The sequence below is a fragment of the Anguilla rostrata genome, chromosome 2 (assembly GCF_018555375.3).
Source record: "Anguilla rostrata isolate EN2019 chromosome 2, ASM1855537v3, whole genome shotgun sequence".
NCBI classification, from domain to species: Eukaryota; Metazoa; Chordata; class Actinopteri; order Anguilliformes; family Anguillidae; genus Anguilla; species Anguilla rostrata.
In genome coordinates, this window is record NC_057934.1 from 13,328,433 (window position 1) to 13,342,065 (window position 13,633).

At 57.5% G+C, this 13,633-nt stretch overlaps 1 protein-coding gene across 5 annotated transcripts in view; it reads left to right on the forward strand.

Moving 5' to 3' along the window:
* Window positions 1–13,024, forward strand: part of LOC135247329 (serine-rich coiled-coil domain-containing protein 2-like) — a 72,925-nt gene extending 59,901 nt beyond the window's left edge. For 2 of the 5 annotated variants that reach the window (XM_064320632.1, XM_064320631.1), the window contains exons 11-13: window positions 2,605–2,678; window positions 2,917–3,004; window positions 9,851–13,024. In XM_064320632.1, coding sequence (XP_064176702.1) covers window positions 2,605–2,678; window positions 2,917–3,004; window positions 9,851–10,444 — 756 coding nt within the window. In that variant the 3' untranslated portion in view covers window positions 10,445–13,024. Of the gene's footprint in view, window positions 1–2,604; window positions 2,679–2,916; window positions 3,005–5,899; window positions 5,940–9,850 lie in introns of all 5 variants that reach the window. The other 3 variants (XM_064320635.1, XM_064320636.1, XM_064320633.1) reach the window with 3 other exon arrangements.
* Window positions 13,025–13,633: the final 609 nt, after the last annotated feature.

Consider the following 13,633-nt stretch of genomic DNA (forward strand, 5'->3'; position numbering starts at 1 on the left):
TCAGGCCCGAGCCTAATTCTGGAGTTGGCTGTAAGCCAGCGGGCGGTGCAGAAGACCGTTACCCCGGTCGCGGCGATGTTTAACGCGATACCATCGCGCCTCCCTCCCTGAGCCGCGCTGGCGCCGGGGGGAATTGGCTCTGGCGGCGCGGTGTGCGGAGCCGCCGCTTTCCGTGTAAATTGGCGGCGTGACGGCGTTCTGCTTGAACTCGCGGCGGAACCCCTGGGGGACACGCCTGCGGGTCGTACAGATACCGCGTATCGCGGGTACTGAGGCGCTGAAGGCTTCGGTCTTCAAAAAAAAAGAAAAGGCGGTCAAAACGCTATGTCACGTGGCACGGGCTCACGTGCGCGTTTCCGTTTCAGCAAAACGGACTGTGAAAGGCGCCACTGGCCCCCAAACCCCAATCGTCCCCCCCAAAAAAGATCAGAGCCTCAAAAGCCCCTCTGAGTGTCCTATCTATGTCCTGAGAAAGTACAATCATTCTTGAGCTGAGAGCCTCAATATCAGGGAGGCAAAACTACGCTAGCTGAGCTAAGGTGATGGGAGGGGAGGTAAAACTATGCTAGCTAAGTTAAGGTGATAGGCAGGGAGGTAAAACTACGCTAGCTAAGCTAAGGTGATGGGAGGGGAGGTAAAACTATGCTAGCTAAGCTAAGGTGATGGGAGGGGAGGTAAAACTACGCTAGCTAAGCTAAGGTGATGGGAGGGGAGGTAAAACTACGTTAGCTAAGCTAAGGTGATGGCCAGGGAGGTAAAACTACGTTAGCTGAGCTAAGGTGATGGGAGGGGAGGTAAAACTACGCTAGCTAAGCTAAGGTGATGGGAGGGGAGGTAAAACTACGCTAGCTAAGCTAAGGTGATGGGAGGGGAGGTAAAACTATGTTAGCTAAGCTAAGGTGATGGGAGGGGAGGTAAAACTATGTTAGCTAAGCTAAGGTGATGGGAGGGGAGGTAAAACTACGCTAGCTAAGCTAAGGTGATGGGCAGGGAGGTAAAACTACGCTAGCTAAGCTAACGTGATGGATGAAATCTAGTCTAAACCGAGCAGAGGGATGTAGATCCCCAGGAGGAATGGAGATAATGGATATAAAAATTTAAGTCGCTCGGAGAGAAACGAAGGTATAAACCTATAAGGAGACGTCTCTGTCGTTTCTAAAGAAAGCCCGAAGCCAAAGTGCGGCCGGAGCTGTGAGCGGTGTCGACAGACGGAACACGTGCCCCGGCACATCGATTTCTAAATCAGCCCTCAGAATTGCAAATGGCAATTAAGCGCGGGGACGACTTCAGACCGCGGAACAGCAGGGCGCCTTAAACGCAATCAGGCGGCCATTATAAATGGAGATCCGGAAGGGTGAGCTGGCGGCAAAGACAGAAGAGTTAATTAAACATTAGCGTGATGGCCTGCGTGAACGCGCCTTGACTTTGCTCACAGAGGCGGTTTGTCCACCGCCGGGAAGCCCGCTGCTAATTGGCAGGTCGCCCGGGTTCCTGATGTCATAGGTCACATGATCTGAGAAGGGCGATGAGATTTCGCTTTGACTTCTTTAAGCTCTTTTCCGGCACAAGCGGCTGTGGGTTGGGGCGTTCCGGGGTGGGGGGTTGGGGGGGAGTGCACGCTCGGTTTGCATTCAGCAAAGTATTGGAGAAGGGGGGGCGGGGGCGGGGGGGGGGGAGCAAACATAGCGGGAATAAGTGGAAAATGACGGTGCCGATAATGATCGCGGCGATGACGGCAGCGGTAAAACGTGCGGGGGTGAAGCAGGTTTCCGGGGAGACGGGCTGCATTAGCGGGACAGAGGCGGCTCGCCGAAAGTAATGCTCTCCAGTAAGCTGGGGGCAGATAACCTCCAAAACGTCTAAACAGGAGTCGCGCGTCCCGGAGACAGCCCAATCAGAGCGCCCGTCACCGTCACCGTGGAGACGAGTTAGAGGAGACCTTCCTCTCATTTCGCATGTCCCCCCCCTCCCCTGCAAATGAAGCCGTAGCAGGTGGCTGCAAAGTGGAGGGGGGGGTGTAATTGTGTTGTGGGGAGGGGAGGGGAGGGAAGAGGAGGGGACGTCGAAGTTTCTCCCCACCCCCGCGCGGGATGGACAGCGACGTCCCGCCGCCCGGCGCAGGAAATAGCCTGCCGTCTCCGGGGGGCCCCTGGGGCCCCGCGGCTCTGGCCCCGTTTTTCCCTCAGACCTCCGCTCAATTTAAAGCGCTGGCGAAAACAAAAACTCCCTGCGAGGAGCTTACCTGTGACTCGCTCATGGGACCCCAATCTGGAGCCTCCCCTGTCCCGGGCTGCTTCTTCTTCGCAGACGGTCGGCCATTAGCAGCGAGCGCCCCGCGCTAGCAAACACGCACAATCGAGCCTCTTTTCTCCGGTATAGCCGTCCGCCGGGCAGCGAGGCCAGCCACTGAGACGGCCCTCGGCAGCGGAGGGGAAACCGCCGATATTGCGTCACACAGTCTCCCGCGCCCTCGCCCTGCAGGTGGCGCTCTCTCTGTGCCCAAAGCCTACATTTCCCATCCTCCCTCAGGCGGTTCCAGTCTCTGACTGGCTGAAGGTCTCTTTCAGGAAGGCTCAGGCCTCTTTTGTGTTGTTCCCCCAACAGGCTCAGAGGCTGAGTGGAAATTTCCGTCAGTTCGCGAGCATTAAATCGGCCGATTTAAAGTCCAGCAGAGTGAGGTGATGTCTGTCTCATCTTGGGCACGTGGTCTTGGGTATTATCCAGGCTCTTGTGTGGTGGGGCGTGCGTGTGAACGTACCTGCGTGTGTGTGTGTGTGTCTTTGGGGCAGCTGCGGGGCTTTTTCACTAACGGGCTAACGGGTCCTGCACTTACTTGATGGGCGTAGCCGGGGGGCGGGGTTTGTTCGGACGTGTGTCACGCCCCCCTCTCTGTTCCTCTCTGTTCTCTCTGCACAGGGCTCCTGGCTTGCTCCCTCCCTCTCTCCCTGCCAGCAGGGTTCCTACCAGGGCACTGCCAGGGCAAACGCACCCTGCCACAGACAGAGTGAGTCGCTAACACTCCACCCCCACCCCCTCAAATCCCTGCCCCCCCCCGTCCGTCAGAGCCGCGCCGGTCCGTCACCCTCCCTCCCTCGTTCCTCTCCCCATCCTCCCCGTGTCTGTTCATCCTAGTTCCCGCTGCTTCGAGCGCTGTGCTGGCTTTCTCCATGTCAGCAACGGAAGCTGTTTTTAGCACCGTCCGCAGCGAGGAAATTAATCAAGAATTCATCGATTTTTTTTTTCCACCGATTCTACTCAATCAAGGCTGCACTTTCTTTGTCAAGTGGAGACGTCTGTTTTTTTTTTTTTTGACCGTTTGAAAAAAAGCATCGGAAGTCTTTTTTGCTTTTTCGAACGCGATTATTAAAACGTGCTGTTAAACCCGGACCGGAGCGCTGCATTGTGGGTTGGGGTCCGTCACGTGACCAGCCGCGCGGACGCCTGAAGAAGCGGCGCTCGCGGTAAATGAGAGCGGGGCCGGGAGCGGCCGCTGGGTCGGTGAACGATGGCGGTAATTATCGCAGCGTCGCGGTGGTTTCCAGCGGCGACGCGGAGCGCGGGCCTGCCTCTCCCTGGCTGGCGAAGCCTCATCGTCGCTCAAGAGAAATTTGGGTGTCTGAACCGGACCGGCGGGGACTCGGCCTCCCGCCCCCGGCCTGCTGTGGCCCCTCTGACACAACCCCCCCGATGTGACCCCCGCAGACCCTGCCGCCTCCAGCAGACCACCTCCACCTCTGCTTTAGAACAGCACTCAATCACCCTGCCCCTCTGTGTCACATCCCCGAGGTGACAATTTATGTCCTTCGCCCACACAGTGGATAACCCAGGACTCCTTGCAGCTGCCAGCCAAGACACTAAGGGCCTGCTTTACTAAGACCTTCAACTCCTGCCAAACCTTTTAGCGCACGCTAAACTAATAAAACGGCCAACGATTGGTGAAAAACAAACACTATGACCAGTCATTGGTCATGTTATTGGTTTAGCGTGTGCTAAAAGGTTTTGGACCTGCTAAAGGTCTTACAGGCCCTAAATGTATGCGCAGTATATATATGCAGAGAACTGAAAAGGACAAAAAACTATGAAATTCAAATGAGAAGCACCTCTGTTCTCTTACGTCATAGAAGTGCTTTTGAACGCCTGCTGGTTTTCAGAATGGCAATGCAAGTGGGCACACTCATACAGATGTATAGCTGTAGAAAATAGCTGACTGGAAATCCAGGATGTTGTCCAGAATGGTGGTGTATGTGCCATGCAGCGTGGGAAGAACTGTACTCTAGTTCTTCAGAGAAGAATCCCGCAGAGAAAATTGCGCGGTATCGCGAAGATGCTGTAAAATAATAAGCGATTTTGTTTGGCCGGCGAGTTTTCCGAAGAGAGCTTTGAGCCATCTCTCCTGAACGGAGCGCGGTCTCTGTGTTTGTCCTGTTCAGTCTGGTATCAGAGGGAGAAAAACCCGGTCGGCCTCACGGCTCAATTCCCCCCCCCCCCCCCCCGTTTCCGTAGCGCCGCGTTTCTGCTTGAGTTCTCACTGGACAGTGAGTAATTGAAAGTGAATAAGTTGCTATTGGGCAGATCTATCTCTCAGGCTGGTGAGCCTCTTGCAGATATTCCGTTTAATTAGATTTCCCTCTTTCGCAGATTCATGTCGTTCCAGTTTTCGATTCTTTTAAAGTATTTTTTATTTTTTTTTTAGCTTTTTAAAAAAATTACTTTTTTTTCCCTCGTTCTCATTTCTGGTGTGATCAGGGTCGAGAAGATAGATGCCCGGTGGATTGTTTGCTATTCCGCTTAGGAGCGCGAGACCTTGTGAATTAAAGGGAGCCTTAGCGTAGCACGGCGCGCGCTGTGGCCTAGGCTGCGTGTGCAGGCTTCGCAAAGTCGTACCGACCGCGAGGGAATGGGAATGCACTCCGACACGCCCGGACGGAACCTGGAGAGCGGGTGTCACCGGCGAGCAATTGGAAAAGAGGTGCGACTTCCTGGATTTTCAGTCCGCGCGAACTGCGTTATGCATAAGAAGTCGGATTTGGCTGAATACGAATCGCTGGAATTTTTCCCCTGGCCTCGCTACAAGTTTGGTATTCTGCGGCTTTTATTTTGAGTCGTGTTGCCCGTCAAGGACACCCTGAGACACCCTTTTTCTAAAGCTCGTGGCCTTCCCAAAACTACGCCGGCTAGCTTTGACACTCAAAAGCGTGTCATTCAAGGTTGGGAAGAAGAAAGCGTTTCTTTTCTTTTTCTTTTTTTAAACAATCGGGGTGTCGTCTCGCGGCGGCGACTCGCCTGCAGGGGGCAGCGGTGAGCGCCGCAGGCGGAGGTCTGCGGAGGACACTGTTCTGGGGAGCGCAGGAGGGGTGTGGACGGGGCCAGACTTCATTAACAGTCCTCTCTTTAAACGCTTTCGGCCGGGCTGATCCGGGGGTCAGCTCTTTGCACGCTTGCCTTCTGATCCAATTTGCCAGTGCTGCCACTCGCTTGTGTTTCTGAACGCCTGCACGCTGCTCAGCAGAAAACTAATTGCTGATCACGCTCTGAATGATTTGTGTGTGTGTCTGTCTGTGTCTGTATGCGTGCGTACCACATGCATGCGTGTGTGTGTGTGTATGTGCCTGTATGTGTATGTGTGTGTGTGTATGTGTCTATGCGAGTTTGTGTGTGCACGTGTGTGTGTCTGTATGCAAGTGTGTGTGTGTGTGCGCGTGTGTGTGTGTGTTTGTCTGTATGTTTCGGTGTGTTTGAAGGTTTCTGTACGTCTGAATTAGTTCTGGATTGAGGGGTAGGTGCTGGTGGCTAGACTTGCGCTCTCTGGGTAAGTCTGTCCCCGGTGCTCTGTCTCTGTGTGACCTCATTCTCCTTCTTGTCTCTCTCCCTCTGCTTCTCCCATAATGCCTTGGTCAAGGAGTGGAACAACTAGTGCATTACTTCAGTGATAAAGCGTGGTACAGTACTGTTTCAGATTTCTGTAAACCCGATCCCCTGTCCCCCTCCTCCTCCCCTCCATCCCCCCGCGATTTGGGCCCATTGCGGATAGCTCCCCTGCCCCTGCATTGACGTCTGCGGACGTCTGCAGAGTCTGCGGCCCGTCAGAGTTCCTGTCTGTCTGACGGACGTCTGCAGAGTCTGCGGCCCGTCAGAGTTCCTGTCTGTCTGACGGACGTCTGCAGAGTCTGCGGCCCGTCAGAGTTCCTGTCTGTCTGACGGACGCCTGCTGCTGTTTACCGTGCTGTTGTTACTGTGTGTGCTATCTGTTCCGTGTTCATGATGCGTTCACCAGCTTCTCTCTCCTCTGCTCACCCCCTCTCTCTCTCCTCACTGCTCATTCTCTTTCTCACTCTCCTCTCTGCTCACCCCCTCTCTCTCTCCTCACTGCTCATTCTCTTTCTCACTCTCCTCTCTGCTCACCTCCCTCTCTCTCTCCTCACTGCTCATTCTCTTTCTCACTCTCCTCTCTGCTCACCCCCTCTCTCACTCTCCTCTCTGCTCACCCCCCTCTCTCTCTCCTCACTGCTCATTCTCTTTCTCACTCTCCTCTCTGCTCACCCCCCTCTCTCTCTCTTCACTGCTCATTCTCTTTCTCGCTCTCCTCTCTGCTCATCCCTCTCTCCTCATTGCTGTCTTTCTCTCCCTCACTCTCTCTCCTCACAGCCCGTTCTCTCTCCCTCTCTCTCTCATCCTCTCCTTCCGGATGTCTTATGCTGCATTCCGCCCTTATCCCTCCCATCCCTATCCTTGTGTTCAATCTCAGACCTTTCTTTCCCTATTGCCACTCTCTACTTCTCTCACGCAATCCCTCCGTCTCTGCCTCGCTCTCAGTCTTGCGGCCCTCTGGTGTATCCTTCCTCTCCCCCCCCATCCCTGTCTCTGTCTATGTCCCTCTCTCTTTCTCTGTCTCCCTTTCTCTCTGTCCGTTTCCCACTCTTTCTCTCTGTCTCCCTCTCAGTCTCTCTCTCTCTATCTCCCTTGCTCTTTCTCTCTGTTTCTCTCTCTCTCTAATTAAAATTCTAATGGAGGGATTCTGTCTCTCCGTCCTTCCTGTGTTAATGGGGTGAAACTCAAACAGCCGCAGTGCATGCGTTTGTTTGCACAGAGCGCCTGGGTCTAAGTCACTCCTGCAGGGTTCCTGCACTGTGCCGGTTAGAGCAGCTCCGAGCCTGTGCCTGACGCAGGGAAGAGCCTGCGCTGCCGCATTGGCAAACGCACGCCGACATCAGACCCGCGCCTGCCGCCCCTCATCGTATGTGGGGCCGGTAATTACGGTAGGAAAAGCACTCTAAACGGCTCTGCCTGCAAGCTGTATTTAGACCGCTTTTTTTCCCCCAACCGCATTAATCACGATCATAAATTACGCTGCGACGGCGAAGCCTGTCCGCAGGTCGCCGTAAACACGGTCGGCTGATCAGCGCCGGAGCCGAGCCCCGTGTAGAAACTTCCAGAAGTCGGCGGAAAAGGATACGGTGCCTGAAAAGGAACGCGCGCTCGTCTGCGCCCTGCGCTCCTGCAGGCGCCGCTGAAACGCTCGGCCCGGCGCTGCGATGAAATCAATTAGCGTTCCCGAAAACGGCCGTCCTGGGCGGGCTCGTCCCCCGTCTGAAACGGGGCCGCTGCGCCTCTTCGTCAGCGCCCGCCGCTTCGAGGCCTGGGCCTCGGCGGTCCGAGCTTCGCGCTCCCCCGTCCGCGCTTCGGGATCCCAGGGCCCCGCCCTCCCCTGGGAACAGGACGCCGTGGCTCGCGTATCAGCGATTCCGTTTTTGGCATTCCGAGCGTTTCGCTTCCTCCGCGGCGTGTCCACGCTCGGCTGAGAGTAAATTGTTTTCGCCGGCGTCCCTCTTTACCTTTCTGTGTTATTGTTGTAATTATTATTTAAAACGCAGAGCGCTTGCTCCGAGCGCCGCCGGGTAACCATTGTCATTATTCAAATGTGCTTTGGGTCAATTTGAGCAGAGAGAATGAAGGGAAATTGGTCGGCGGCGACTGGAGCATCAGGTGCGATGACCGGGGGGGGGGGGGGGTGCGTAGAGTAGCGGAGCCTGCCAGCACACAGACGCCGTGTTTGCGTTGGGTATGGCGGGGGTAGGGGCGAGTGGGTGGGTGGGTGGGGGTTTGGGGCACCGTTTCGGGGCAGGGAGCGCCGCTCTCCGGCTGGCTGGCGGACGAGCTCCCTCGCCGCGCAAGGTGACTTCCTCCTTCAGACGCCAGCTGGCTTTGACGAGCCGCGCGCCCCGCCGGTCGGCCACCGCGAAACGGGCGTCGCCTTTCTGTCAGCCGGCGCTTCCTAATCCTTCCGGAGCCGGCGTGAATTATTCATGAGGCCGCGCCGAAAGGCCAGGCTCCGTCTCGCCCCCCCCCCCCCCCCGCCCCGCCCCCCCTCGCTCCACACTTTTAGAAGTTTCCTCCGGAGGGGCAGGGAGACCTGTCTATGGCCTCCCCACCCACCTCCACCTCTGTAGCTCTCAGTTCTCCTGACTGACTCGCTGCCAGGAAGGAGCGTGGATTTTAAGGGCGGAGCCCCAGACGCGGGGGTCAGAAATGGCGGCAACCGGCTGACCCGATCGATGGAGGGGCCGGTCGTCTTCGACGCGCCTCGCCGTGCCATCTTCGGTCGGCGCGGCAGGGAAAGGGAACTGCGGAGGGGAGACGGGGGTGCTGCAGTGCTCGGTGGCCGCCAGCAGGTGGTGCTGTGGGCCAGTGAATCCTCCCGGCTGCCGTAACGGGGCTGGCGGCCGCCGGAGCCGCGCCGCGATGTTAAAGCTCGCTGCCACCGGCGCGGGCGGACGCTTGCTGGCACACGCGTTTGTCTGCCGCGGACGAGGGCGTCCAATCACAGGCGCGTTAGGCGCTGTCAGGCAACACGTCCACACGCTCCGGATCCAGTCTGATACTTAACCAGGCAGAATGCACGGCACGTGGCTCTACCTCACACAGCCCTGGACACGCGTCCGCCAGGCGTAGCGAGTGGAGCGATGAATGTGCAGAATGGAACAACTTTTTACTTGTTAATTTTAGGCCTTTTTGTGTTTTTAGCACGAGTCGCGAGCGCGCTGCTAGCCGCGGAGGAGTCTTCCTTTCGGTTTGCGGTTTGAGGCGGCCCGTGAGGTGCGGGCACTTTCCCCACCCCTGCGCGCTCGCTGAAAGATCGGGCAGAAACCGGAGCTCCAGAGCGCGTAATCCCATCCTCCGCAGCCCTCTCGGCCAATCACGGGGCCCGGGCCGCGCGCCGCACATCAAAGACCTCCTCTCACAATGGCCTGTGTGCGGGTCCCTGCCCAGCTCTCATCCCTCACAAAGCCCGGGGAGGGGTGTGGGGGAGTGAGTTTATCAGACAGAATTATTCTCTTTGAGCGGGCGCGGGTTTGTGTGCTTTAGCTGACAGGTGTGTGAGGAGGAGACGCGGCTCTCTGTTTCTGCCCCTAACGAGCGGCGTTAAATGTTAATGAGGAAGCGGAGCTGGCGCTTCCCGCGGCTGACCTTTCTGTAGCCGAAGATACGCAGTCGCTGCCGACGCGCCCGAGCGTCCCCCCAGCGCAGCCGCCGCCGCCGCCGCTCGCATCCGCCGCTAGACGGGAGGCTTCGGCCTAGTCAGCCCTCCCTGCCCTGTCTAAGCACACAGCAGTGATAACACCCCATAGCGTAGCGCTACTAAACGTAGCTCTAGTAGTTGTGTAAGTAGTTAGTTGTCATTAATAATAACTGGCCCAAGGGTGGGGTGGGAGGGGGATTGTTCTGGTGTAAAATAACTGTTAAACACTACAGTGCAATTGTGTGATTAGTACTGTGAAATGAAAACGGTTGTTTTAAAAAAAAAAAAAGTGGATAAAGGTAATGAATTCTCCTTGTTCCTGTTGCTGTGTAGCCTCCAGTACTACAGCCTGCCAGCCGCTGGTCCAGCGAGCGCCTCCCCCAGGAAAGACTAGCAAGGACAGCCTCCACCGGGGACCCCAGTGACGTCGCCACGGCCGCCGGGGATGACGGACAGCCCGGGGGCCGCCCCCGCCCCGCCTCCTGCCCAGACGCCTCCGCCGGGCCCGCCCCCGGCTCAGACCAGCTCCGCCCGCGCCTCAGACTGTCTGCCGGCGAAGCCGCCGCGGAGACCCCCGCCCCGCCCGCCCCGCCCGCCGACCCCGCCGACGGCCGGCCCCGCATCCTGCAGTCTCTCCGCTTGCACAAGAAAGTGTCCGTCCCCACCCTGACGCCGGAGGGCCTCCACCGGCCCGCCGCTCTCGCTGCCGGCCCCATGCCGGGCTCCGCCGCCCTGCTGAAAAAGAAGCAGCTGCCGCCCCCCACGCGGGGCCTGCCCTGCTTCGGGTCCGGCCCCCAGGCCGCGGGCCCCCCCGCCCGGGCCCCCACCCTGTTCGGCCTGCCCCGGCCCCCCGGGAACCCCGCGCCCAAAGCCGGAGGGCTCGCCCCTCCCAATCACTCACGCCTCCCCAAACCAAAGATCCACTGACTCTCGCATGGACACGCAACAGAGAACACCCTTCCACCCACAAACATCCTGTCTGAGCATCCCATAATACTCCCAGCTTGGGCTGTTTTCAGGGGGATTGAAACACTGTCTTAACACCTCCCCTTTAGTCTTTAATCTATTGCTTAACTGAGTAGAAAATCGGATTCTTAGAATAACACGCTTTCAAAGCCGGGAGTAGGTCTAGCGGTATAAATCTGAGCTCGACGCCTCTTTGAATAGGAGAAATTAGTACCCAGCACCTGGTAGTGTACACGGTTTTATCTCCTCCACAGGGAACATCGATGTTCAATGCAGAAACACAACGGGAACCGTGCATCCCTATCCATCCTGGCTTTCGCTATTACAAGAGAGGGAGTGCTGGAGGGAAAGAGGGGAGAGCACTGTATTATTGGTCTTAGTAGCGTAGGCAGTTAACACTGTGCCTGAATGCAGAAGCCTAAATGTGTGAATGCGTAAAGTGATGTTGCTAGCTGGGGTCCTGTTGTGTGCTGTCTGTTTGTCTCTTCTGGCCATGCTTCTGGCAGCCAGCTGCTTGAATTTTCCCAGAAAGCCCCAGCCACTCTCCCAGTTGTCAGACAGGGTGTTCTCAAATAGAGCACCGCGTTAAATCACCCAAAGGCAACCCCTGTCCCACCACGGGATGCAGCGGCGTTGCGACTCGACAACCATGCCCTTAGCACGTTAGCACGTTAGCACGTAAACCAAAACGACAAAGGGGGAAACCATTTCACTTGCTGCTCTGCGCCCATTCCAGCTCCTCCAGGGCGGCGGTAAGCGCCGCGGCGGCCCCGCGCCGGAACACGTGTACGTCAGGCGCTCTCACGGGGGGCCTGCGCGGCTCCGCGGGCGATCGCTGGATCTTTAGCGCGGTCGCGTCGCGGGAGGAGAGCCGATCGCAGATAACGCTGCTCGAGCGGCTGCTGTAAGCCTCACAGGGAAGCAGGCTCCCCAACGGTGGTCTTAAAAGAGCTTTTCGAAAGTGCAGAAACTTGTCTAATTCGGTTCACTCAGACACTTTTCCCCAAGCAAATATTGTGTAAGAGAAATAATTTAAAAACTGATTATATAATATTAATATTATATTTAAAATATTTCTGTGTTTTTCCTTCTCTTCGTCCCTCCCTCCTGCAGCTCTCAGTCCCGGTAAAGACCCGGCATTCCCATACTAGACTAGGTCAGGCGGTTTGTAATACCTGACATACCTCTGTTGCTTAACCACCCGAACGCGTTCCAGCAGTGGCCCCCGAGGGCCCGTCGGAGGCCTTGGCCCCCGCCCGAGAGCCGGCCCCGTGCTCCAGGCCCCCGCCTCCTCCCACGCGGGGTCCTCAGAGAGCGGAGGGGAGGCGGAGAGAGAGAGGAGCTCTCGCAGCACTACCCTGTACTTTGGAGTAAGTGGCAGGTGCCTTAAATAGCAGCAGGGACTCGTTCCCACGTACTCGCCGTTATTTCTGGAAGGGTCCACGCCACAGGCTTGGGGGGGGGGAGGCGGGCCTGACGTCAGTGCCCCGCCTCCCCCCACCGGAGCTGTTCAGTTTGCTTCACCCCCCCACTCCTGAATCCTGCTGCATTGTCCTGGGCATGGTAGAGCAGCGTACACGCCCGGGGGGCTGGGGGGGGGATAGCAGGGCAGCGAAGGAGGCAGAGCACAGCCGCGGCGCGTGGCTTTTTACGCGCTGAAGGCACAGAAAGGTGCATCATTAGCGTGCCGGTTTTGCATTCAGATGCGATGAGCCCTTAGCCGCGAGCGTTAGCGTTCGCGCCCCCCTTACGAACCACGCTTCCTTGCAAACGGCGCCCAGCGGATTTGCGAGCCCTGCGAGGGCACTGGAAACCGGAATGCTAAGAGGGCGCTCGCTCCAGATAGGCGGTTGCCTTGAAACCTCCTATGGCTGCTAATGGTTTTTTTTCCCCGTCTCCTTCCGTTGAGGGTTTTATCAGAGCCTTTATTCTATGCAACACAAAGGTACTGGGGGAAGGACAGCGGGGGGGGGGGGGTCGCGGTTTTACATGGCATAGCTTTCCCCTCAGCCTGCATGACGCATGTCATCAAGGCCAAGGCCACCCCCCCCGCCCCCCCATCGCCCGCCAGACAAGTCGGCGTAGCGAGGGCCTCGCTGTGATCCGGCTCCCTCCCGCATAGCCCGGCTCCGCCCCCCGCCCGGCCCCACGGGTCCACTCCCCTTTCCCCGCACATTTAAGACCGCTGAGCGCGGTTAGCTTCAGTCGCTGTTTTACAGCCTCGTTAAATCCTCTCACCCCCCCCTCCCTGGCGTGACCAACATGCCCTAAAATCCCTCCCCGGTCCCGGCCAGGGCCTCTTGGAGCGGGCGGAGAGGGGCCCCCAATGCGGGGCCTTTCTCCCAGGACCCGGAGCCGTCACCGACGGTAATTATAGGCGAGGGAGGGGGGGGGGTGCGGAGGCCGTTACCTCCCAGGGTGCCGGCTGATTAGCCGGAGACACCCACCACGTGGTAATCCCCAAAGCCGGGCTTAAGAACACTTGTGCGCTAAAGCTCTTCCTTTCTGCCGCCTTTTCCGTCTCTCCTGTAATCTCCTCCGCTCCGCCGGGGGTTGAGCCTCGCCCGGGGGAGCTCGCCGCGTACGTAGCGGAAAGCTACGGCAGGCAGAGCTCAACTCTCCTTCCGCCTTCGTCTCCCCCCCCCGGCGGTGCCGGCGGTCGCTCGACGCCGCTCTCATGTGTCTCGATGTTCGTTTCCAAAAAGTTTCGCCCGGCTTTCGCTCCGCGGGAAGCGCGCATGCTGGCGCGGATCCCACACAGCGAGCCGGTAAATAAACCCATCTTAAACAGGAGCGGCGCGAAGGCCCCTGGCTTTGGGAGGGGCGGAGGGTCGGAATTAGAAAGGCCTTGATTTAATCAGGAGTCTATGGGGCTTTGCAGCTGCGCATTAACCCGAGTGGTCAAATGATGAACACAATCACACGAGCTGGCGAGCCTGAAGCTCTCTCGCACTCTATAAATGTCTCGGTCTGCGTCGTCCTTAAATGAAACCGAAATTTATGTGCGTGCGTCTGTTTTTTAAATTAATTTTTAATTTTTTTTTTTTTTTTAAAGGAAATTAATGAACCCGTCGGGGGTTGTGTCTCCCTGTGTATGCGTGCCTCTGTGCGTGTCTTTGTCTGTTTCTCTGTGTGTAAGCGCTTGTGATT